This window comes from Muscardinus avellanarius, assembly GCF_963383645.1.
Source record: "Muscardinus avellanarius genome assembly, chromosome: 4".
Taxonomy (NCBI): domain Eukaryota; kingdom Metazoa; phylum Chordata; class Mammalia; order Rodentia; family Gliridae; genus Muscardinus; species Muscardinus avellanarius.
The window spans coordinates 84072714-84098181 of record NC_137789.1 but is presented as its reverse complement, the minus strand read 5'-3'; the positions used below and the strand labels follow the sequence as shown (position 1 = coordinate 84098181).

Genomic DNA, 25468 nt, shown 5'->3' with positions numbered 1-25468 from the left:
CCTGCTATCACAAGAATTAGCTGGTATCTCCAAGAAAGAAACCTCATGACAGCCTCTGCCCTCAATTTGACCATAGCAAACCTGAGAAGATAAAGGTACAGGTAAAAATAGTCTTATGCACAGAATATAACATGCATGATGGTTGTGTATGATTTTGGTTTTATGGAATATAATATGCATAACTATTATGTATACGTCTGGTTGTACAGAATATAATATGCACAATGGGTGCGTATGTCTCTGGTTGTACAGGCAAAATTCAAGAATTCTTTACTGGGAGGTTCTGAACAAGATGCACAACTAGTGAAGGGCAGAGCTGAGCCCTGAGTTCCTCTTCACCACTTATTATTTGAAGGAAAGACCACTCCATATTGTTAAAAGTATTTTAGGTTGTAAATAGAATATTGGAACATTTATACATCTATCCCAAATATTTTACCTTTTTAAGATAGGCAAGGCACTGTACTGGGCCCTGAGGAGTTAAAATTTATGAATAGGATTCTCAGAGCACTCATGATTATATATGAAGGTGCCCAGTGGAAAAGAGAGTGGAACATGTTTCTGAGGGTCTAAAACAAGAGAGTTAAATACAAACATTGAATGAATGAAACATAAGGGTACCACAGGAACATTAAGGACACAAAGTATGGTAATGACCAGTTGGGCTAACACTCCTCAGTTGAGCAATGCCAGTTGGAGAATTTTATTTCTCAGTTGAAGCTATTAAGTATCAGTTGTCATCTAAATCTTATTCTGAACAAGAACTCCAAACACTAATGACTCAGTTGGTATAGAAAGACCATAAATGCCTCAGCACACCAGTGATCCCTGTAATTGGGAGTCTGAGACATGAGAATAGCAGGTTTGAAGCAAGCCTCAGCAAATTAATGAGTCACTTAGCAACTGAGTGAGACTGTTTCAAAATAAAAAAGTAATAAGAATGGGAGTATATCTCACATATAGAATGCCCCTGGGCTCAATCCCTAGTAACAAGGAGAAAAATGCTTCAGTATTAATATTAACCATGACAGTTGTTTATCAACTGGACAATACTACCAATGAGATGGCAATATTAGTGTTCTCGTTTTATGAAGGCTAGTCTCTCTCCATTCACTATGCCCACTCATCCTATCAGTAAGGAATTTGGGGATGGAAAAGATAGCTTGATGTGTTTTAAAATGTCAGGGTTCTTAATGGGAAGAAGTCAAAACCTAGAGTGACTGCCAGGGTAGAAGCTGAAGCAGAGGAGATATCTTCACTCATCTGGCAGTTGATGCAGCCTATTTCCTGGGGCCCTGGATGGGCTGTTAAACATGAGCTCCCCATAAGGGCTTGTTTGGGCTTGCTTATAAGATGGTAACCAATTCCAAGAGCAAGCTTTCCAAAAGAGAAAAGCCTTGTTTAAGTCTTTAATTAAATTTGAATTAATATTTGGATAAAATAATCTGAATAGATTTTTCAGTAAATCAGTTTTACCTGAGTGTTGTTATAAATGGAAATACCATTCATTCTTAAAAGAAAATCTTAGAAGCAAATATTTATATACAGAGCAATTGTGTTAGTCAGCTTTTTATTGCTGTGACAAAATACGTGAGTTAAATATCTTATGAAGTGAAAAAAATTTGTTTTGGCTCATGGTTTTGGAGGTTTTATCATCCCATGGTTGCTTGTCCCCATAGTTTTGCACCTATTTTGCAAGGCAAAACATGATGAGGTATGGGGTTGAGCAAAGCTTCTTGCCTCATAGCATCTGGGAAACAAAAGAAGTGTAAAGAAGAATGGGTCCCAATATCCCCTTCAAGGGCATGCCCCCATAACCTAACTTCTTCCCATTAGGACCTGCCTTTTAAAGGATCCACCATTTCTCATTTGGGCCATAGGCTGGCAACCAAGGTTTTTGCTAATGTGCCATTAAAAACACTTAAGATCCAAAATAAAACCTATAATAGTAATGATCTCAAAGTTTGATTTAAAGGAAAGCTGTGATCTATTTTTACATTTGAAAATAAATTAGAAGGAAAAGTGTCACAGCTGGCAAAGCACCTGGAGAGAGTCGTGATATGATACTGTGTTCATCAAAGTAGAATTTCAAGATGAGAATGGGCCCTACAGAAACATATTGCTAGCTTACCAAAAGAAATCAACACTAAAACAAATCTAGTCAGCATTTATTGGTATTGTTATTTTATCTCACGGAGTACAAATATGCTTTATTTTCACTCCAATTGAAGTGTGCTTCAGCTGGCCTATGTCACAGTTTTATGTGTAGTTACAAGGACAGAAAAATCCTTTTCTCTGTATGAGAACTAAATACATTATTTTGTGTCTTTTCTCCTTTTCTCTTCTCTGCACCATAAGTTTTTGTCCATGTCAACTCTATGTCTGGATCTAGGCCTCTCAAAATAGTATCATTATAGGATTAACATCAGGACAAATATCTATCATATGACAAAGTCCCATGGCTTTAAAAGTCTATCTTTAGAGAAGTTATAGGTGAATCAGGCCTTTGTTCAGCAGAGATAAGAAATTGTACAGTGTTTTGTGTTTGTAGTACTATTTTTAGAGTTTTTTTTCAACAACCACAAATCCTCATTTATTTCTAACAGATGTCACCATGTATTATTTATAAATACTGTCAGTGTTTAAACTCTTCAAAAGCAGTTTATGTGTTAACTTTTACATACCAATATTAAGATTACCCTTTTTACTCCTATTAATAAAAATATATAAATTTGGATTTTAATTGATACTTAAAATTAATACTCAGGATTATGAATAATTTTAATATGGCTTTTCTTCTGGGCAATTGGTGAATCTGGAACCCAGCTTCCACAACAGAAGGGGAAAAGTAGGTGGGGAGCGCCGGGCATGGTGACGCACACTTGTAATCCCTGCGCTTGGGAGGCAGAGACAGGAGGATCGCGCAGGTTCGAAGCCAGCCACACTGGCTTAAGAGACCCTGTTTCCAAATAAAACCTATAAAATAGGTCTGGGAGTGTAGCCCGAAGGTAGACGGGCTTCCAGGAACCCCAGTACCACCACCAAAAAAAAGAAGTAGGTGGGGAGCTACAACTCCATGTGGTCCCATTCTGTGGTAGCACTTGCTAACAATACTGTTGTTCTCAATTTTCACTCATCCCACATTTCAGCTCACTCTCCACTCCACCTGCAATTACTTTGTACCTGTACATTCCTTTTAAGACTCCATTTTTTTGTCCCATTTTCTATTCCCATCAAATTCTTCCCCTTCTTTCCTACAAAGCCACTGAGGAAAGGATGAAAGTTTGACGCAGTAAAGCCTATGATAGATTATCATTGCATTTCTCTTTCCAGCATCCCCTCTTTTCTTCTCTGGTGACAGAATCTTTCTTTCCAATGGAAATTTAAGCCATGAGGCTCAACAAAGCTAACCCTTCCTGACACTTCCCTACTAACACATGTGTGACTGCACACAGGCACCTGAGGACACATTTATGGCTTTGAGAAACAGCATTGTTCTTGATGAGGTGGGTACAGAGTCACTGAAGTCACTGAAGAATAAATGGTTCACCAAGTAATTGACTATTGCTATTTTTAGCAGGTAAAATTTTTGCTTTATTTGCAAGGCACACAATAATATATACAATGCATAATTATCATCTTCTAAAAGTATAATATATACATATTATACATTATAGTAAAGAATACTGAATATACTCTTTCAGAGAAGAAAAATGTCTTAGAGAAAGCAGTTTTTGTTCTTTAGGGATGAAACTTTCATATTTATGCTGAATCATCCAAACAACTTTTTCTTAGAAAATAAATCTCATCAAACAGGAATATTCAGTTTTGTTTAAAATGTTCTCATTTAAAACCAGGCAATTGCTTCCATTTATTCCAATTATTCATCTTATGTTGCAGTGCTGGATGAAATATCTGTTAATTGTCTAATCAATTAATAACTTTTATTTCTCAGTAATATCTCATAGAATGGAAACATTTTCTTAAGATATTTGTGAAAATCCTTGATTTCTTTCCAAACAAGGTTTTCAAATGCATGTATTTTAGCACTAAGCCTGGAGACTTGCATAAAGGATGCTCCTAGGTTATAATCAGGCTGGTGCACTAAGAGTATTTCCACTTTCTTAGTTGGAATTGGGGGTTTCAGCCTTACTGATGCCTCCTGCATGGTTAGTTCATTTCTCTATACTTTCCCTGACCCCTCATTAGGTTCTGCCTTCTGGAAGTTGTCACCAGACTGGGAAGACAGAATCCATCCAACAGCCAGTTTCAGGATTAGATGTGTGTAGTTGTAGTGTTAGAGAGACTCAGCTGGTGATGCCCTCCTCACTATGACAGAGGAATAGGAAAATCAGAAGAAGGGACAGATCTGAGAGCCAGTGGGGCTTGGACAAATGCATTGTGTGTAATGATGGAAGAATGACAGTATGATCACACTTCGTAGCAGCATGTGTAACACATACACACACACACACACACACACATACACACACACACACTTTCAACAAAGAAACACATCTGTGTAAGTGGTAATTTTACTATTATATGTGATCCCTTTATCATTTCTTTCAAACAGTATCCACAAATAATGTTGAAATCTTTCTTCCTTCAGTTTCAGAAAGTGGGTATTAATAATAATAAAGAAGTTTAAAACATCCCTCATGGGCATTAACTCTACTATCTATCTCCTTGAATTGCAAATGTACATAGAAAGAGATGAAGAACAATGAATCAAAATTTCAGACTCCAATAATGATCATGAATGCTAGGAGAGCATGGAGAATGCTCATTTAGAGAACATTTAGTGGGGCACAGTGGTGCATGCCTGAAATTCTAGTGCATGGGAGACTGAAATAGAGAGATTTCAGGTTTGCGGCTAGCCTCAGCTACCTCAAACATCAGCAATTTAGCAATACTCTATTTAAAAATTTAAAAAATAATAAAAATGGCTGGGGTTGTAGCAGGAGAGAGGGAGGGGAAGGAGGGAAGAAGGGAAAGAGGGAGGGAGGGAGAGAGAGAGGAGAAAGAGAGAGAGGGGAGAGAGGAGAGAGAGAGGGGAGAGAGAGACAGAGAGACGAGAGAGAGAGAGAGAGAGAGAGAGAGAGAGAGAGAGAGAGAGAGGAGAGAGGAGAGAGGAGAGAGGAGAGAGGAGAGAGGAGAGAGGAGAGAGGAGAGAGGAGAGAGGAGAGAGGAGAGAGGAGAGAGGAGAGAGGAGAGAGGAGAGAGGAGAGAGGAGAGAGGAGAGAGAAAGCCTAATTTAACTCCATAATCTCCATTATATATATTTTTTACTGGGAAAGAATCCACCAAGAGAATCTTTTGTATTTTACTGTTTCAAAAACAGGGTTTTCTATTTCCTATTTCAGTGAAGTATGATTCAAAGCTATTCTCTGTATAGATATCTCCTTTGTGGTTAACAGTTGTTAACTTTCAACTGATATTTAAGCAATTCTAATTTTTACGTATGTTTCATTATAAAATACAAGGGCACATAGGAATTTCAATGAAATTTAATAATCAAAAGAGCACTTCCTTTTATGTAGACAAAAATCCCTTTCATATGTCTTACATCTATGTTAGATGCCATGAAAATCTGTAATAGAGACAAATATGACCACAGAAAAACTTTGAAGCCACATGTAAAATCCTCAGTGCATGGCTTTGCTTCCAGAAGGAGATGATACACTAGAGAGAAGCCACAGGGTGGCTGGAACTCAAAGATATAATGGTGTCTACAGTTGCATAGGTCTACACACTAAATTATTGTGTTAAATTCAGAAGGGTGCTGCCCTAATAAGATACAGAATTAATAATGGGTATTACTTCTAAATTATTTGTTTCTTCTCCAAAGGAAAATTATGGAGAAAGCCATTACCTCTACAACCATAAAGTTCAGCCAAATTATCCTAGGCAGGTGGCTCCTGGCATTATCATTAGAAGGTATGCCCATCACAGAACACCATGTAGATGTTCCAGGTGCCACAGTGGCACAATGTTCTCACGCCACACACCTTTAAAAACACTATTTCTTGCTGAAAGGCACAAAATAATATCTTGATATTTACATAATCAAAACACTCTCCACTTCATTAATATAATCTGGTAGCAGCTATATATTCATAAAGAGATTCTAGAAATAAATGAGATTCTGCTAGGGCTATGGCCTGGAAGTGAGTTACAGGTTTGGGGATTCGTTAACACATGAGTTATGAGCACTGTTAAAGGACTAAATGGTGTTTGGGAGTTGGAAAGAAATCAAGCTGTGACTGATTACCAGAGAGCAGCTTATGTTGCAGCAAATATCCCAGTACTGACTTTTAATAAGTTAGGGAACTTCATTAGTGTGGCCTCAGGAAATCCCTTAAATAGAAAGGCCTATTCCTGGTTTGCACATAGACTTACACTACAGACTCTCCGTGGCAATTAAACCACTTTGGCTCCTTGATATCAGTAAAGGCTCCATTAGAAGATTGTTTACCCAAACGCATGCTGAACAAAACACAACAAAAACAAAAAAAAAGCAACTAGAGTTTTGAAGACAGTAGACTATACTAACAGGAAGCCACTGTTTGCAAGTTTAAATATGTTCACATAGATGTCAAGATAATGTTCTATCATAGGTGAGCATCTGATGTCTCAAGTGTGGATCCAAGTCCTACCAAGACTAGAATTCTTTCCATATGGCCACATGAAATAATTGTCTAGCCAGCATAAAGTGACCTGGGCATGAATCCTGAAATGATTCTCAGTCTTTAGATTTTCCCTGTAGTGTTAAACATTTGGGTCAGATGTCCACGAAGCTCTGAAACCAAAGTTTTTTTCTTTTCTTTTCTTTTCTTTTCTCTTGAACCACATCACATGGAAAGGCCACAGAAGATGGGGCTTAACTCAATCTAGGGAACTGGGAAAAAAGAGACCTATTTCTTCATCAAAGTAACTGAGAGAGTCAGCCTCGCTTTCTGGCTCTAGAGAATAGTCGAATTTTTTACTTGAATCTTTTGGCCTGAATTCCTACAGTCTTGACATTTCCACTGACCTGGTCCACTGAGGCAGCCTGCACCTAAAGACTTCCAACACTGAAGTTGCTAGAAGTTCACCAAAAGCTCTATCCTTCCATCTCAGAGTGCAGTAGTAATCTGGGTTAAACAGAGATCATTGACCTCGTCTCTTCCGGAAGAACTGCAGGACGTCATCTCCACGACTAGTCATACGGGCTTATTCATCCCATCCACATCCCTCATGTAAGCAGGATCCTGCACCGTGTTGCGGACTCTACTGGTGCTCTGCCGCTCCATTCTCATCTTGATCGGAAAACAGAAGTCCCTAAAACAGCGCTTGAAGTTTTCATCAAGAAAGGCATAGAGAATGGGGTTCAGGCTGCTGTTGGTGTAACCCAAGGCAATGCAAAAGTAATAGCTGGAGAGGGCGGCCGTGCTGTGCGAGGTGCTGCCGAGGGCCTCCACGAGGATGAAAATGTGAATGGGGGTCCAGCAGACAATGAAGACCGCCACCACCACCAAGACCAGCCTGGTGATGCGGCGCAGGTTGCGATCCTTCTCCCTGGAGCCAGAAAGGAGCCGCACGCTCTTCAGGCGAAGGATCATCAGAGTGTAGCAGACGATAATGATGAGCACGGGGATCACAAAGGCAAAGACGAAGACGCAGATCTTCATGAAGAGGTCCCACCAGGAGTAATCATCATCGGGAAACTGCAAGGAGCACTCGATGATGTCCCCATCTGGAGGAGACGACAGAAACCACAGAGAAGCCAGTTATTGATGTTGTTGTGGGTGCAAAATGTTTTACCTGTGAACTCTAATGCCTTTAAGTGTAAGAATATGACTACAGTAGGATGATACTATCTCTGGCAGGTTGTTGAATTAAGAATGGATGCCATTTATACTTACCGTTCTGTCACCGTGCATAAAACAAAGAAGCTAGAAAGCTGCCTAACTGGTACAAGATGCTGTAGGATAGATATGTAAGGTTATCAAGCCTTATGACTTAGCTGTCTGCAAAAGCTGCTTGGATGTTGATGACTTTCAGTAGAGCTAAATTGCAGTAGGGCATGGTGGTGCACCCTGTACTCTCAGTACTTGGAAGGCTGAGACAGGAGGATTGTAGGTATGAGGACAGCCTCAGAAAGTAGTGAGACACTCAGCAACTTAGTGAGAGCTTGTTTCAAAATAAAAATAAATTTGGATTGGGGGTGTAACTTAGAGGTAGAATGCCCCCAGTGCCACACACTCACAAAAATGACAGCATCAGCAAGAAGAGCTAAATTGCTCATTTGTAGCATGGATATTTCTTTGGAAATTTTAAATTTTAAATTTTTATTAGTGTATACACATCCTAGTGAGGTTCAGTGTGATCCACACATATCTGCACACAGCTCATGGTGTATTTCCCTCCACATCCCACCCTGTTCCACACTCCTCCATCTCCCTACATGTTAGTAAAATTGGTAGTACCACCTTCATACCTTGTTATAGTATTTAACATAATACATTAATCTGTAGATTAACTCTTCTCCCAGACCTAAAGCTCTTGTAATTAAGGCTAATGTCTATTTGTAATAAGTGACTAAACACTTTAGAACTAGGTATTGGATTAACAAAGTCAACGGGCTATGTGGGTCAACAAAAATTGAAAATGAAATTTGTCTAAATATGCTCTAGGTATTATGACTCAATGGAATCAGCATGCTCATTATAACTAAGAACAATACTGAAACACAACTAAGTTTTTGGAAGAGACTAAGGAGAAGAGAAGAAAGGAGAAAGAGAATAGACAAGGAAAAATATGAGTAGAATCATCATTACCCTGTTTATGAACATAAGAAATTCTAAATAAATTGGGCATTTTTTTTTATCTTTACTGACATTACTGAGTATATATATACATATATATGTATACACACACACACACACACACACACACACACACACACACACATATATATATATATATATATATATATATATATATATATATATAATGATTTTTTGACAATGATTTTATTTTCTCCACTCCTATTTGCTGGTAACATTCCACTGGATTGAGGAGGGATCCAGGATCAGTGCCTTCTAAACTACTTTCACTCATACCACTCATTTCCGCTCAGGCTTCTCATTTCCTGAGCCCCAGCCAGACCCAATTCCCCTGCCTCCCAGTAGCCAGTGAGCACAATGCAGGCAATTCCTTTGCCCTGGTCTTTCCTCACAGGTAGGGGAGTCAGGAGCAACACTATGGATGTAAATTTTGTAAAGAAAGTATTTTTTTTTGGACATAGAAAAAAAATCTGCTTTGAAAAAGAGCACAAGAAATATACTTTTTAGAACAGTGAAACACTTACATTGATAATGCTTTCTAAAACATTCTATGGTGCTCCAAATCAATATCCTTTAGGAAAACAAAATATATCTTACTAGAATTTCAATTAGACCTACTATAAAATGTGAAGGATATAATCATTTGGTGCACTTAATAAACATGGCTATCTTAGAAAGGCTCCTTTTATCAATTGGAGAGCAGATTGACCTTTTGAAAGCTCTCAGAGGAGCTTGTAATTGTGATTTCTAAAAAGTCATTAACCAAAGTACTATTAGTATGAAGACTATTAGAAACTAAAAAGTGTTGATTTCAATTTTTACTTTAGTATTTTTGAAAATGAGGACTTGCGGGAAAATGGCGACGGAGAAAAGCGGGGCTTACAAGCTCCGCTAACAACCAATCTCTATTACCACAAAATCAGCACCTTTCATAGCCAGAAAACACCATCAGCAGAGAAACAAAAAATGTAATTTCAAGGGACAGAGAAAAAAAGGGCTGGAAAAACGAGACACCAGAAACCAGATCGCAGTGATGCAGCCGGAGCCATGGCACAAAGCGGCGGACGCCATTTTCCCTTGCAGCACCAGGCTCCAGAGAGGAAGGGAACTCATAACGGAGCTCAGAGCCACAGAGGAGATACGCAGGCCTCACGCCCGAGGACGCGACAGCAGCGACTTACTGCCAGTGGCAGCGGCAAGCTCACCGGATGGCACCAGATCAACACAATCAACAGCCCACCAGGTCCGGGAAGATGGCGACCGAGAAAAGTGGGGCTTAAGAGCCCTGCTAACAACCAGTCTCCATTACCACAAAATTAGCGCCTTTCATTGCCAGAAAACACCATCACCAGAGAAACAAAAAAATCACCAGGCTCCAGAGAGAAAGCGGACTGAGAACAGAGCTCAGAGCCACAGAGGAGATAACCGGCCTCACGCCCAAGGACGCGGCAGCAGCGCCATACTGCCGGTGGCAGCGGCGACTTCACGGGACGGCTACAGCAAGCTGAGGTGAGCCGCTGTGGAACAGCCAGGCGGGATTTCTCGGCGCAGGTAAAATCTAAAGCTCCCAGTGGCTGAGCTCAGCACACGCTGCAGAGATTCAGAGTGGAAATCAAAACCAAGAAGAAATACGCCAGCCTAACAGCTGAGGGCGAGGCAGCGGCGCCATATTGCCACCGGCAGCAGCAGCAGAGAATTCACCGAATCCAGTATAGCTACATCTGCGTACTCAAGAACAGTGAGTCAAATTGCGGGCCACAGAGGAGAAATCCCAGTACTGTACTCCCTAGGACTTGACCCAGTGGGGGAGGGGCGGTGGCAGAGATATAACACCATAGGAGAACGTGCAACCTGGCACCCCCCACAGGCTAAAGCAGCCTCTATCGACTCTCTGGGTCGGAGACTCTGTGATACAACCCAGCAAAGGAGTAGTGGGGTCTGAGATACTACTGACTCGAGATCCAGAACACCTTAAGTGAAGTCATAGTGACCCAAGGGAAGAACCCAGAGAAGGCACAAACTTCCGAAATCATGGGAAAGAGGAATAATACTGGAGCAATGAATGCCCACAACCCCACAACATCAGAACCCGATAAAACAGAAAATCAGAGATTTCTAGAAGATCAAATCAGGAAAATAACTGTAGAAATAATAGAGATGCTTCCAAAAGAACTCAGAGAGAGCCAAAAAGAGATAAAGGATGCAGATAATGAAGTAAAGGCCTCAATTCAAAGCACAAACATCCGATTAGACCACATGGAGAACAGAATCTCGCTCTTAGAAGATGATCATTCCAAAAATGAATGCATAGTTTCTAATCTAGAAAAAATATCCGACAGCAGGAATCTGACATTGAAGAAATATGGGCCCATTTTAAGAGAGCTAACCTAAGAATAATTGTAATAGAGGAGGGAAAAGAAAGTGAAACCAAAGGGATCAACAATCTCTTCAAGGAAGTAATAGCAGAAAATTTTCCAAAAATAGAGCAAGAGGTTGATACACAGGTCCAGGAAACTTATAGAACTCCCTTTAGACAGGATCGGAGAAGAGGATCCCCATGCCACATAATTGTCAAAATGACCAATGTGGAAGCCAAGCAGAGACTCTTAAAGGCAATAAAAACAAAGGGCCAAGTGACATTCAGAGGCAAACCAATTAGAATCACTCCAGACTTCCCAAACCAAGTCATGAGAGCCAGAGGGCTTGGAGTAACATATTCCAAACTCTGAAAGAAAACAACTTCCAGCCAAAAATTTCCTACCCAGCAAAACTTTCTATCAAATTAGATGGAGAAATAAGAAGCTTCCATGACAAACAGAAACTGAAGGAATTTATGTCTTCAAAACCAGCACTAGAGAAAATACTCAAAGAGATTAACTACAAAGAAGAAATAGGTAACACACACCAGAACCAGAGAAACAAGATTTTCCATCCAACAGACAACTAAGATTGGTTATCTGTGGAGATACATTATTTATGTTAGTCTTTTACCTATCTCTAAATTGTATTGTTTGCTTTTATTGTTGTTAATTTTTAGGATGTCTAGTTGGAATATTAATATACCTTCAGATATAGCATTTGGAAATATTTTATCCAATTCTATTAGTAACTTTTAACTCTGTTTACATTGTCTTTGGATATACAAATTTTTTTTATTTTTTAGGGAGTTTGTATACTCTTCTGTTGCCTGTGCCATTGAAATCATATCCAAGAAATCACTGCCAATTTCAATATTGTGAGGTTTTATGACCCAGATTTTCTTCTAAAAGTTTATAGTCTTAAGATTTATATTTAGGTCTTTTATCTAGTTTGAGTTAATATTTGTATATGGGATTAGGTAAGGGTCCAATTTTATTCTTTTCCATGTAAGTATTATTTTTCAACAATATTTAGTTAAAAGATTATTATTTCTACCACCAAATGTTCGTGGAAACCTTGTCAAAAATAACTTGACAATATAGGGAAGAATTTAGCTCTAGGCTTTTATTTAACTCCAATGGTTTATATATCTGCCTTTAGAACAGTACTACACTGTTTCAATTATTGTAGCTTTATATGGTTTGAAATCAGAAAATATACATCTTCTAGCTTTGTTCTTCTTTGAGATTGTTTTTGGTATCTAGAGTCCATATTCCATATCAGGATAGATTTTTTCTGAAAAATAATAAATAAATATATGATAGTTTCACCTAAAAAAAAAGAAAAAAATATTCTCTGTTAAGAAAGAAAGCAAAAAGAAATATTGAAATGTTATCTTTAAGTCATCAAAAGCTTAGTATCAGACAAATGAAACTTTTATGTGAGATTATCATCGTTAATATTGGATAAATTGCTATAAAACTAGATGTCAACCACTAAGCCAAGCATGGGAAGGAGGGATGGGGAGGGAATGGGGTGGGGATTGGGTAGGGGCTGACTGGGTGATGTGTGCATGTATTTCTACAAAAGTTTTTTCTTTATACCATTATGATGTATGAATACATTGCACCAATAATAAATAAATAAATAATATAAATAATATAAATGAAAAAAGATAATGATTTAAAATACTGGTTTTAAAAATCAACATTATCATAGAAAGGAAAACAGCTATTAAACAACTTTTGATAAGTGGCATATTACAAAATCTGAGTTTGGTATAAATATCCTATACTAGATTTTTATTCGTCTATTGAATATGGTAAACAGTTTTTTTTAAGGTGAGAATGTATGTTTTCAGGGTGTTTTTTTCTGTTTTTCTGCTTGGCTTTTGGGATTCTGCATTGTCTCTTATTGTTATTCTTTAGAGGCATTTAAATACAAATCACTCTCTTTTGTCTTTTGCTCTACACTTTATGCTCAATCTACATATTATTCTCACCTTGTCTATCTTCTAAACTGAATCTCTTTCAATCTGTAATTATGTATTATCCTACTAACATCTTTCTCTCTATATGGGATCTAAATGGCTTTAGGATGGGGACTCAGCCTGCCTTATTCAACATTTCACCCTTAGAACTAGAGTGGTATAGAGAACATGTGGTACATGAAGAGAATAAATTGTTAAATAAACAAACAAATGTATTCCACATGGTTACCAAACCCTGTGTAAATCCTAGTATGTACTATTCACAGCAGTTGATATGGGGAGTCACCTGCTGAGCTGATTGGTCAACACAGAGATGAAGTGTCATTTGGAGACATCATTTAACTCTGAGGATCAGCTCACTATTCAACAGTCTTATGTGTAATGGAAGCTCAATACATTTTTGATGAATAGTGAAATAATCAACAAGAGCAATTTTAAAAGAATATAGGAAAAAAATATCTGATGATAGAATTGGAAATAGCCTCCAGAAATGTTTATGAAGTTAAAGTGGTATCATTAATAGGAGGTTCTCATAAAAAAATTTTAGTCTAAACCCACCATTGTCATTAAACATTCTATTTCTGGAGTAAGTGGCCATGTGCAGGTTGAATTATCTTTACAACTTACACAGTTCTTTGAGTACTGGATGATCTCTCTTATGTGGAAATCTAGAAAAGTTGATCTCATAGAAATTGAGAGTTGAAATTTCCAGAGGCTGGGGAGAATAAGGATGTGGTAGGCTTGGAAGAGGTCGTTTATGTATAAGTTACAGTTAGAAGAGGTAAGTTCTGGTATTCTATTACTCAGCAGAGTGCCTATAGCTAACAATAATGCATATTTAAAAATAGCTAGAGCTACTTTCTGATCAATGTTTGAGGTAATGAGTAGACCGGTTCCCCTAATTTGATCATTCCAAAAAGTTATATCTATGAAACATTTGAAGGCATCACTATCCATCTTACTGTTAAGCATGGGAAAGGGGGCAGCAGGTGGGACCTAAAGGGAAACACACCAAGCCCTGTGTACATAGCTGTATGACTTTGAACCTTACTAAGTTGTATAGTTACAATGCATCAAAATTAGTTAATTAAAGTCCAGCAATTAAATTTTTAAAAATTCTTCTATAAAATAAAACAGAAACTTAAAAAACAAAAAAGAAATATCATGTTATATTCCATAAAAATATATGATTATTGCATGTGAATAAAAATTAAGTAATCTTTCTTTTCTCTTTATATTTATACCAAAGGCTCACAGTGTCCACTAGCATGAGATCCAACATTTTATGGCTTTCATAATTCCAGAGTTATATCTATCAATCAAACTAAATATTTGCTTGTGTGTATCCATTTTTGTTAAGAATAGCTTTGGTGTCAGGCATGGTGGCGCACACTTGTAATCCCTGCATGTGGGAGGTGGAGACAGGAGGATCACGCAGGTTCGAAGCCAGCCGCACTGGCTTAAGAGAACCTGTTTCCAAATAAAAATATAAAAATAGGTCTGGGAGTGGAGCCCGGGGGTAGAAGGGCTTCTAGGAACCCCAGTACCACCAAAAAAAAAAAAAAAAAAGATAGAAAAGAAAAGAAAGAATAACTTTACTTCTGCTAGTAGCTATTGTACTAATTCTTAGCTATGTTAATAGTAATAGGCAGTATGAATTCTCAAAATAATGTACACACATAAAATATGTAGAACATCAGATTTAACATGTTATGTCAACAAATTAAAAATAGTTATATACAAGAGTGTTCAGTGTTGAGTGAATATCTGATAAATCTTGATAAACATAAGCATCTAGCCAGGACCAATGGCAGTCACTGACTACAATGACCTTTATTCAGTGCCTAATAGACACCAGGTACCTCTTCAGCTTTCTGTGAATTTAAAGAGGAGGGAGACACTACTATTAGCCTGCCTTTCTCTCATTCTCATTCTCTCTCTCTCTCTCTCTCTCTCTCTCTCTCTCTCTCTCTCTCTCTCTCTCCTCTCTTTTTCTCTCCCCCCCTACACCTCTCTTTTCAGTGGTACTGGGAATGGAATAATTGAACTTAAGGGCATTCTAGCTCCAGGCCACACCCCCAATCTTATTTAATTTTTATTTTGAAACAGAGTCTTGCTAAGTTGATGAGGGTCTCATTAAGTTGCAGAAGCAGGCCCCAAACCTCTGATTCTCCTGTCTCAGCCACCCCAAGTACTGGAATTACAAGTATGCTCCATTAGGCCCAGCTATTATTAGCCTTATTTTGCAGATGAGGAAATTGAGGTATAAGGGGCTAAATACCACCTCCAAAGGGACACTTCCTGTTGATAGAAAATCAGTGTTCAACCAAAGGCAGTTGGTACCCAGAATCTGTGCTCTTAACACAAAAGAAAAAATACTATATGTTCAGAAGTGGTCATGAGACCATGCTGGCCAGGTGTGTGTATTCTAAAGCTGTGGATACCAGATTCCTTTCAGGGGTAATTTTCCAAACCATGAGACTGTGGCCCATCAGTGCCAGTCAGCCCTAATCCAGTGCAGAGAGATGATCCGGAACAGCCCCTTGGTCATGTGGGGCAACACTGAAAAATGAATTCAGACAATGAAACCAGCCTTTCCCCACATAAACAAAATCCACTTGAGAAAATGTTTAGAAAGGAATACATAGTATTCCTTAAGACTAATTTTCTCCCATTTTCTTTATTATGCTCCTGTTGACATTGGTGGATCTTTCCTCCTATTGCGTCTGCATGCATTCATCTACAGGAACTCCTTCCTGGAAAAACTGCATATATCTTCATTTCCTCTTTAAAAGTATAATTGAAATCCATTTCTCCCAGGATTTCGTTGCAACAAAGATTAGAAGGAATAGAGTGGTTAAATTTATAATCGTAACATGAAATATAAAAGTTAGTTTGTTATTGGTCCTGGGAAAATCATCTACGTTCCTTTATGACTTAGCCCACTCCCCTCAGCTTCACAGTGTGTTGGCAGTGTCTGCTCCTGAGTTGGGCTCATGATGCCAACATCCAAGCCTCACAAGAGGCTTCTGTAATATTTTTCCATTTGCTGTAGGCATGAAGAAATAAAACCCTGCATGTGATTAACTGTAATTTAAAGTGCTTTCTTGACAGAGAAAGTTGGGCATACCTTAAGACCTGCCATGTATTATAGCTTATCACTTCTTTTGGCTATGCTGAAAATTTATCTTATCGTTTCAGTAAAAATCATATTTTGTTAATAAAACAGTGGGAACCTGTCATTATCCATTTGTCCAAACCACAGAGGCTACAACACCAAAAGTGAACCCAATGTCAACTGTGGACTTTAGGTGGCAATGATGTGTCTGTGTAGGGCTTTCAGTGCTGTAACAAATATCCTATTCTGGTGGGTGCTGTTTATAATGGAGGCTGTACATGTGGGAGAGATGGGGACTAAATGGAAACTTTTTGTACTTGTCATTCAATTTTTCTGTGAACCTAATCGTCCTTTTAAAAAAAATCTAAAATCAAAGATAGGCTATGCTGCTATGTAAGAGAAACTTTTATCTTAGCACCTATTTACTCTGCTCTGGCATGTTCTTGCTACACATAGTCAACTGTCTGTTTTCAGAGATATCACAACCATCTCTAATAAACTGAAACATTTAGACAAGTGCTGCAACCTGAGGTTGCATTTACAAAGTTCAAAGTCATTGTTCTGCTGTCCTCTTCCTGGTGAATATCTATAAAGACTGGATATATATTCCGTAACTTTGTCTTTTACCAGTAAAGCAAAATTCCTGAGATGGTAGTTTTTGTTTGGCTCAGGTCATAGTCACCTGGGAGATCTTAGAAACCTTGATATCCAGTTCACATGCTGGATCTGGTTCACCAGACCCTTCAGAGGTGGGACCCAGGCAGCAGTACGTTATTTTTATAATTGTATTGGTACCTGGGAGTTTTGTTACATAATGATATTTTCATATATGTACACATCACTTGATGTGTTTTTCTCTGGATCTCATACTGCTTCCCCCTTCCACCCGCCCTCCTACATGTTAGTAAGATTGGTAGTGATTTGTTCATATATAGACATATAATTATTTGATCTGTTTCTTTCCTCAAACTTACCTTTTCTCCTCCTTTTCTCCCCTATCCCCTTTCACTAACTCTATAGTTTCTCTCTACTTTTTTGTGAAATCCCTTTTCTTTCCTATTTTCTTCATAGCTTCCACATATGAGAAAAAATATTTGGCCTCTGACTCTCTGAGACTGGCTGATATCACTTAGCATGATATTCTTTACTTTCATCAATTTTCCTGCAAACATAATCTTGTTCTTCATTTTACCTTAGTAAAATTCCATTGTGTGTATATACACCACATTTTATTCATACATTCATCTAATGTTGGACACTTAGGTTGCTTCTATAGTGTGGTTATTATATATATTCTAAAATACACAGGCATTTTCAATATAAGGCCAGAGTGAGAAATAGAGAAAATATCAGCTTGAACAGGGCAAGGATGAATATATGCAAACTCTAATGGTTTTACTCATCCGTAGCTACAAGCCATCTGTGAACTTAATTTGAATGGTCTACAGCCAAGTGATATGGAGATTAGCCTTGAAAGAGAAAAGAGAGGAGAGCCACAAATGTCTGTAGCAATTTAGTCTCTTGTTAAAGAGAAAGAAAAGGAAAGAAGAGTGCCCTAGAAATGCCAGGTTGTGTCTTCAAAATCCATATGCCCATAGCTCTTTGCTTTATCTTACCCCTCCTGACTTTTATAGCACTTCAGGACAGGAAATGATCTTGGTGTCTTTGTTCTAATAATGACATTATCTCATTCTTTGTTTAGAGATAGAAAAATTTTCCATGGAATTAGGCATTATATTTCCAATGGGTTTTTTTTTATTTGTTTTGTTTTTCCACTAGATATGTATTCTACACACTCCCAAATTAAAAGTTTGTGTAAGTTGTGTTTTTATAAATGGGATGGAAATGACTGCTCTTACCTTCCCTGACTTTGGTGCCTCCAAGAACGATGGCAGATATGCCAACAGAGGATGACAGGAGCCAAATACAGATGTTTATTATCTTGGCCTTCAAGGGTGTGCGGAAGTCCAAGGCCTTCACAGGGTGGCACACGGCAATGTAGCGGTCCACGCTCATCATGGTCAGGGTAAAGATGCTGGTGAACATGTTGTAGTAGTCAATGGAAATGACGATCTTGCACAGCACATCCCCAAATGGCCAGGAATTCATCAGATACACAGTGCTCTGGAAGGGCATGGTAGTGGTCACCAAGGCATCTGCCAAAGCCAGGTTAAATATGTAGATGTTGGTGGCTGTCTTCATTTTTGTGTATCTAAAAGATAAGAAAAAGTGGCATTTCCTTCCATATTGCAAAGTCAAATCCATGAGATGAGTGTATTTGTGACAGCCTTTGGATTCATAGTTTTTCATGTTTATTCATTGAGTGTAATATGTAAAAGGACATTTCTAGACACTAGAAACAGTTAAAAAATGGGCAAAGCTCTCTGACTTGAGTTTTTTTAGTGTTTTTGAAAATAATTTAATAAAAAAGATAGCATAGATAAACACCCAGACTTTTTCAACAGACATGCATAGAGCATGTGACTGAAAAATCATTTTAATCCTACCCATAGTTGTGGAGATTTAAAATTTTTTTAGATAATTTAGTTTTCTTTTACTCAAATAAACCAGAAATAAAAATTTAACCATATCCAGGTGTGGTGGTGCACACTTGTAATCTCAGTACATGGGAGGCTGAGACAGGAGGATGGCACAGGTTTGAAGCCAGCCTCAGCTACTTTGTGTGGCTTTCCAAAGCTTAGTGAGACCCTGTTTTCAAACAAAATATAAAATAAGTCTGAGAGTGTGGCCCAGAGGTAGAAAGCCCCTGGGTTCCATCCCCAGTACCACAAAAATTAATCATTATATTTATATGTCTTTGAAAATGCAAAATGATTTTCAATTTTACACATGTCCAATTGCAATTGCTAAAACACAATTAGGCTTATTGATTTTTGTTTGCCAGCATGTCACTGGCTTGTCATATTAGTGCATTATGTAGATAGAGCAGGCTGAGTTCTTCTCTCATACATGTCAAAGATGACACTTCCATAGCAGAGGAGAAATAATTCTGTCTCTACTATAATCCTGAGAGATATTTAAAGCACATAATTTGTCTCATCTTTCAGTGGAGAGGTCAGTAATTTTCAAGAGAGGTCAGAAAGATTGTCTTTAAGTCTAAATTATTATTTATATTATGAAGTTTAGAGCAATTCAATTTTCACCTAAAACTAAATTAAAAGCTTTATTTTGCTTAGAAATACTTCTTCAAAAATCGAGGTAGCATTAAACATCCCCTATTATTCATTCTATTAAGCTTTTTGGAGCAAAAAGGGGAAATCCACATGTTAATTACTTTCTACACACCTTAGCTTTGTAATTCTTATGACAATCAATTCATCCATCATTCAAGACATAAATTTCCACATGAGAAACATCTTTTAACATCCTTTGTCAGAGCAGCCCTGCTCCCCTGGGAAGGCAGTCTAGTCTAATGTGGAGTTAGACAATTCTGAGTCTCATCTCAGTATGTGACCTCTTAAGTTTCAGTTTCTGCTCACAAAGGGTAATAAAACCTAGCTTGAAGTATATGAGATGAGGGCAATAGATGGCCTGGATCAACATATGCGACACATGGAATCACACTTTACCCTCAGAGTTTACTGTCCTTCCTTCCATACAATCTCCTTTCACCTCTTCTTGTTATAAAACTGATATATTCAAGGTTGAATGAAAAGGCATCATAAAGACTGGTACTATAGCCAACATCTATTGGTTTCCATTTTGATGTTCTGTTACTAATGGAGTGAACCTGTAAAATGAGTTTGTTTAAAACTACATTCTGCCTTTATGACTTTTACTCACATATTGTTAAATGACCCATGCATTTTAGAAAGTGATTAAAAATGTCTGGCTAAGAGACTGTGACACAGGCTTCCTAAAAGCACAGGTAAACAAGTAAGTATAGTAACTGAGAAAGATCCAAATGATCCTAATGAGAAAGACCAAAATGTGATCTATTCAGATAGTCTCTTCTTAAAAATGTGATTTTACATTTGAAAAAAATACAACTTACAAACCTGTCTTCTATTCTTTTAACTTTTTCTCCCAAATTCCTGATGTTAGCAAAGATTCCATCAGGGAGACTTTTTAAAATTATGCTCATATTTTGTGACCCTTATCTATCTTTCCTTCTTTCCTTCCTTCCTTTCTTGGAAATTGAACCTAGGGGCATTTTACCTCCCAGCTACATTTTTTATTTTATTTTATTTTATTTTATTTTATTTTATTTTATTTTACTTCATAGCCCTTTTTATTTTGAAAGAGGGTCTTGCTAAGTTGCCAAGGTTCTCAACAAATTGCAGGGGCTGGCCTTGAATCTGCGATCATCTTGTCCCAGCCTCCCAAGTACTGAGATTACAGTTATATACCATTGCCCAGGTCTCTTATATCTTTATAAAGTTAAAATGTCATTTTTTTTTCTTCATTAGGTTAGGCTGACCTTAATTTTAGTCTTTACTTTTAGCTCCAACTTATAGGTAGACTTTAGAGGGGTATGTTAGTTACTTTAAAAAACACATGAGTGAATCAGATTGTAAAGATAAAGGGCTTATTTCAGCTCAAAAATGTTCTAGTCCACAATTGGCTGGATCTTTGCTTTGGCCTGTGGTAGGTAGCACATCATGGCAGAAGTACATAGCAAGTAAAACTGCTTTTCTCATCACTGGGAGAAAAAAGTATGATATGGGGACTGGAGTCCCACCACCCTGTCAAGAACACACCACTCGTGTGTGTTCTTGAGGCCCCACATTATACAAGTTTCACCATCTTTAATTCCAAGCCTTTAGCATATGGCCCTTTGCAGGCCATTTAAGATCCAAATTACAGCAAGGGGTCTCACCTTGAGTGTCAGTTTCCCAAGTACAAAATGGAAGATACTATATTTATCTCATAGAGTTCCAGAGGTAATTAATGAAAGGCACCTGACCCAGAGAACACGTCTAATTTGTTTCATGTTCTCCAACTCCTCCTCTTATGTGGTACAATTCACCAGTTAGCACAGAAGACAGAGAACTGTAGTTTGTAGATAGTGTTCATGATCCTATTTGTCCAATTCAATTTGAATGTAAAATATAAGGGGGAGAAAAAGAAGGTTGAGACATGATACACTGGAGGGAAATCAAAGTAATTCATTACCATAAAATATAACACGTATCCTTAAATAGTTATAAAATGTTGAATGATAGCTTGCTTTTAGCTTTTCAGATATTTATAAGCAATAGACAGATGAAATGCAGAATTGAAAAATTTTAAATTCTGCCATCAGATTTCAGAATAAGAGATAGAGCATGGATAGTAATCAAGATAATCCCTTATGTAGGGATACACCAGTACTACATGAAAGCATGTTTGTACCACTTGAATTTCACTATAATTGCATCAATAAAAGTATTTTTAAAAAAGAGCTAGCCAGGTGTGGTGGTGCATGCTTATAATCCCAGTACTTGAGAGGCTGATAAAGGAGGATTGCAAATTCATGGCCATCCTCAGCTACTTTGTGAGGCCCTTCACAGCTGAGAACCTGTTTCAAAATAAAGAATAAAATATAGGACTGTGGGTATAGCTTGAAGGTAAAGTACCCTTGAGTTCAATTCCTAGTATTGCAAAAAATAATAATAAAACAGTAAAATAGCCACCTATTTAAAAAAAACTCCCTATGTCCATTACTCTATGTATATTCCAGGAACTCTCTCTCAGTCCTCATAGTAACTCCATGTGATAGATGTTACTACTCCTATTCCCACAACGAGGCAACTAATTCTTAAAGTGATATAGTTTAAAAGGCTCAGCAGAAACTCAAACGAAGGAGTATGATACCAATTCCTGCATCCTTCTACCTATTTATCCAGCACTTTTTAATTTACAAATTTTACCATGTCCATTTTCATGTCTTTTATTTATTCTCAGAACAATTGCCCTTCCACTTCTGATTTATGTCTTTTCCCTCAGGGAGCCAAAGAAAGTTAGATGCAGGTAAGTGTGATGACTTGTATAGTGTCAACAGATATGGGGCCTCAGGAAGAGGGAGCCTCCCTTCCAGAGCTATGAAGAAACATCCTTGTGAAGCTACAACACTGGAAGGGAGAATTTAGAGGTGTAGTTAATAAGTCATGAATAAGCTGTGTGTTGTGGTACATGCTTGTAATTCCAGCATTCAGGAGGCTGAGACAGGAGGATCGAGGTTTGTGGCCAGCCTCAGCTACTTAGTGAGGTCCTTTGCAATTCAGTGAGACCATGTTTCCAAATAAAGAATAAAAAATAGGGCTGGGGGTATAACTTGGAGGTAGAATTCCCCTGGCTTCCATCCCCAGTACAGCCAAAAAAAAAGTCATGAGTAAACAATGAGTTCAATAAATATTTGCTGATGGTATTTTGTGAGCTGGATCCTGTGAACACATGAATCATCCCCACAGAGATAGTCTGTCGAGTTCTGGGTTCAACATTTAGGTTTAACCACAAAAAAATGTCAGTCAATCTTTCTATTCATGGTATGCTCGATGATGAAAAAAGCCAAATGAGTTTTCTTACTATGACAGGAGATGAAATTATTATCCACATTGCTTTACACAAGTTCTCAAGCATTTCAAAAAGAAATGGTACCACCTAGGTGGGAAGTTCTGGCTTAGGTAAAAAAGCTGGAGGTAGGCTGGCAGATAGCAGCTGCCCTTTTTAGCTTATACACCAGAGGAGCAGATGGCACTAAAAGAGCAAAGTTTGGGGGCTCTTCTTGCTAAATTGGCAATGTTACAAACCTGTAATCAAAAGCACGGTATGGATGGCATGCAAGGGGCAGGGCAAGGAACTCAGCGGTGTACGCTTCTAAGGAAGAGCTTCAGAGAATTGGAAATGCTCCACAGGACACTTGACTTGAGAGCATCTTAGTGGGGTTATTGTTACAGACAATGCAGGACACATGAAGATGGCTTACTGAGGCACGTGCATGATAGTCAGGGCACAGAGTTTCAAGGAGAATGTGACACTTGCTGTGCTAGAGACAGGGTGCAGCTGCAGGTCTCCGATCCTGTGCCTCGGCCATCTCAGAGCTTCTTGTCCTTTCCACGTGCCTACTGCACTCAGACAGTACACAGGGGAAGAGAACATTAGTGGATTTTTGGCATCCTCTGTTATAAAGGTACTTCACCCAAGATGTTTTACTAGTTTGGCTTTTGTTTTGTTTTTTAATTTCAGTAATACTTCCTCAACAGCAACCCCGTTTCACCTTCATAAAAGTAGCACAATAAACTCTTAATCCTGATGACCAATCTCCAACACACTTTGGATTTTCATCCCTTCATTTTTTAAGTGCCTATTCCACAAGCATTTCAATATATTGAAATTTGCATATGACTGAAAAACAAATTCAATATACAAACACTGGGTCTAGATCTTTAAACTAAGAGAATAAATTGTAATGTGAAGTAACAAAGCAGAGAGATCAGTGATGTCAGAGAAATCAGAAAAAAAGCTCAAAGAATAGAGGATTTGGAAGGACCTCAAGGTTTTTTGTTTTATTTTTCTTTGTTGGTTGGTTGGTTGGTACTGGGTATTGAACTCAGGATTTTCTTTTTTTTACCACTGAGCTATATCCTCAACCCTTTTTAATTTTTGAAATATATTCTTGCTAAGTTGCTCAGAATCTCCCTAAATTGCTGCAGCTAGCCTCAAACCTGCTATCCTCCTGTCTCAGCCTCCCAAGTACTGGGATTACAGATGTGTGCCAACACTCTTGGCCAGAGAAAAACGTAGACAAAAGCCAATGAGGAAAGAGATATTTTGGTCCAGGAATGCTACTGGGGAGGTGGGAGGCTGGATGAATGGAAAGACTGATGTTGGTCCACAAATGACCTTAAACTCCAGGAAGACAAAATCAGTGTAAGCATTATGGGTGACTTCTTACATATCAGATACTACTTCAGGAATTTCATATTATCTGACAAGGTTGTCACAATGACTAAGTGTCACATGTATAACATCACTTAGCGATGGGCCTGGTCCTTGATGCTCACTCAGTGGGTGCCAGCTCCCACTGTCACCACGCTGTGCTGCTGCCGTCCTGTTCCTCTTGTCATTAATCATCTGTCACAGTCCCAACAACCAACCTATAATGCAGTCTTGTAAGTTACCATTGCTCCTACTGTCTTTCCATAAGGCAGATAAAAAGTCTTAGAAATATTCTGTGTTCCTCAGATTCTCAGAATCCATATGTAATAAGTAAAAGAGAACTCAGGGTCATCTTATTTCAAACATTGTTAAGGAGTCAGGTATTTTATCAGAGAAATAATGTGGTTCTTTGAATTCTACCACGTTTTGCAGCTAAAGCCTAAAAAGCATTATAACTAGTGTGGCCAAGTCTACAGAACCATGGCATAAGACATTTAACATGAGAAAACATAGCATTTACACCAAAACTCACAGATGCTCAAGTGGTGCAGGGTTTGCATAGGACCTATGCACATCATCCCATACACGTTTTCTAATTTCTAGGTTACTTATAATACCTAACACAATGTAATTAGTTGCTATACTACATCGTTTAGGGAATAATAATTTTAAAACGACTGTGTGTGTTCAGTACAGAGGCAACTATGATAGACATAACTACATTTTGTTCAGTCCATGGATGTGGAACTAGCAGGTACAGGAAGCAATCTGAACCCATTTTAGGGAGCAAGGAGACAGTTCAGAGTAATTAGGTAACTTTCCTGAAACCACAAAGTAGGGAGCTAATGGAAAGTCAAACTTTGAAAACTGTAAAAAAAAAAAAAATTAAAAAGTTTAGTGGCCATTTTTCTGAGTGGAGTCTTTTAATATAAAGGCCCACAGAAGTTATCTAAACAGATGCCTTTTAGTGGAAAATTTGAGTGTGATTAAGCCAATAGAATAGTGGAAGGGGATTAGAGGAGTGTAGGGAGGGCAAAAAGGAGAGCTGATGAAGGAAAGAGTTCAGAGAAGTCTCTCCATACATGAAAGTCTCACTACCAATGTCACTAATGTATATTGGGTGGCTGGGGAGGAGTGATGTCATATGCGGTGAGATACTCACTAAGTGCTGTGTGCATGTGAGCATCACTTTGAACCTCACTATGTTATATAGTTATAATGTACCAATAAAAGTATGTACGAGGATGATCCAATGTTACCAACACACTGCAGCTATTCTACAACAAGGGA

The 25468-nt window shown here is 38.1% G+C and overlaps 1 protein-coding gene across 1 annotated transcript in view; it reads right to left on the bottom strand.

Annotated features, from left to right (window-relative positions):
• Positions 1-7205: 7205 nt before the first annotated feature.
• Positions 7206-25468, bottom strand: part of OPRK1 (opioid receptor kappa 1) — a gene marked incomplete at its 3' end in the record, with an annotated part of 29516 nt that continues 11253 nt past the window's right edge. Inside the window, exons 2-3 of the mRNA XM_080693756.1 lie at positions 18157-18509; positions 7206-7738 (exon numbers count right to left, since the gene is read on the bottom strand). Coding sequence (XP_080549882.1) covers positions 7206-7738; positions 18157-18509 — 886 coding nt within the window. The remainder of the gene's footprint in view (positions 7739-18156; positions 18510-25468) is intronic.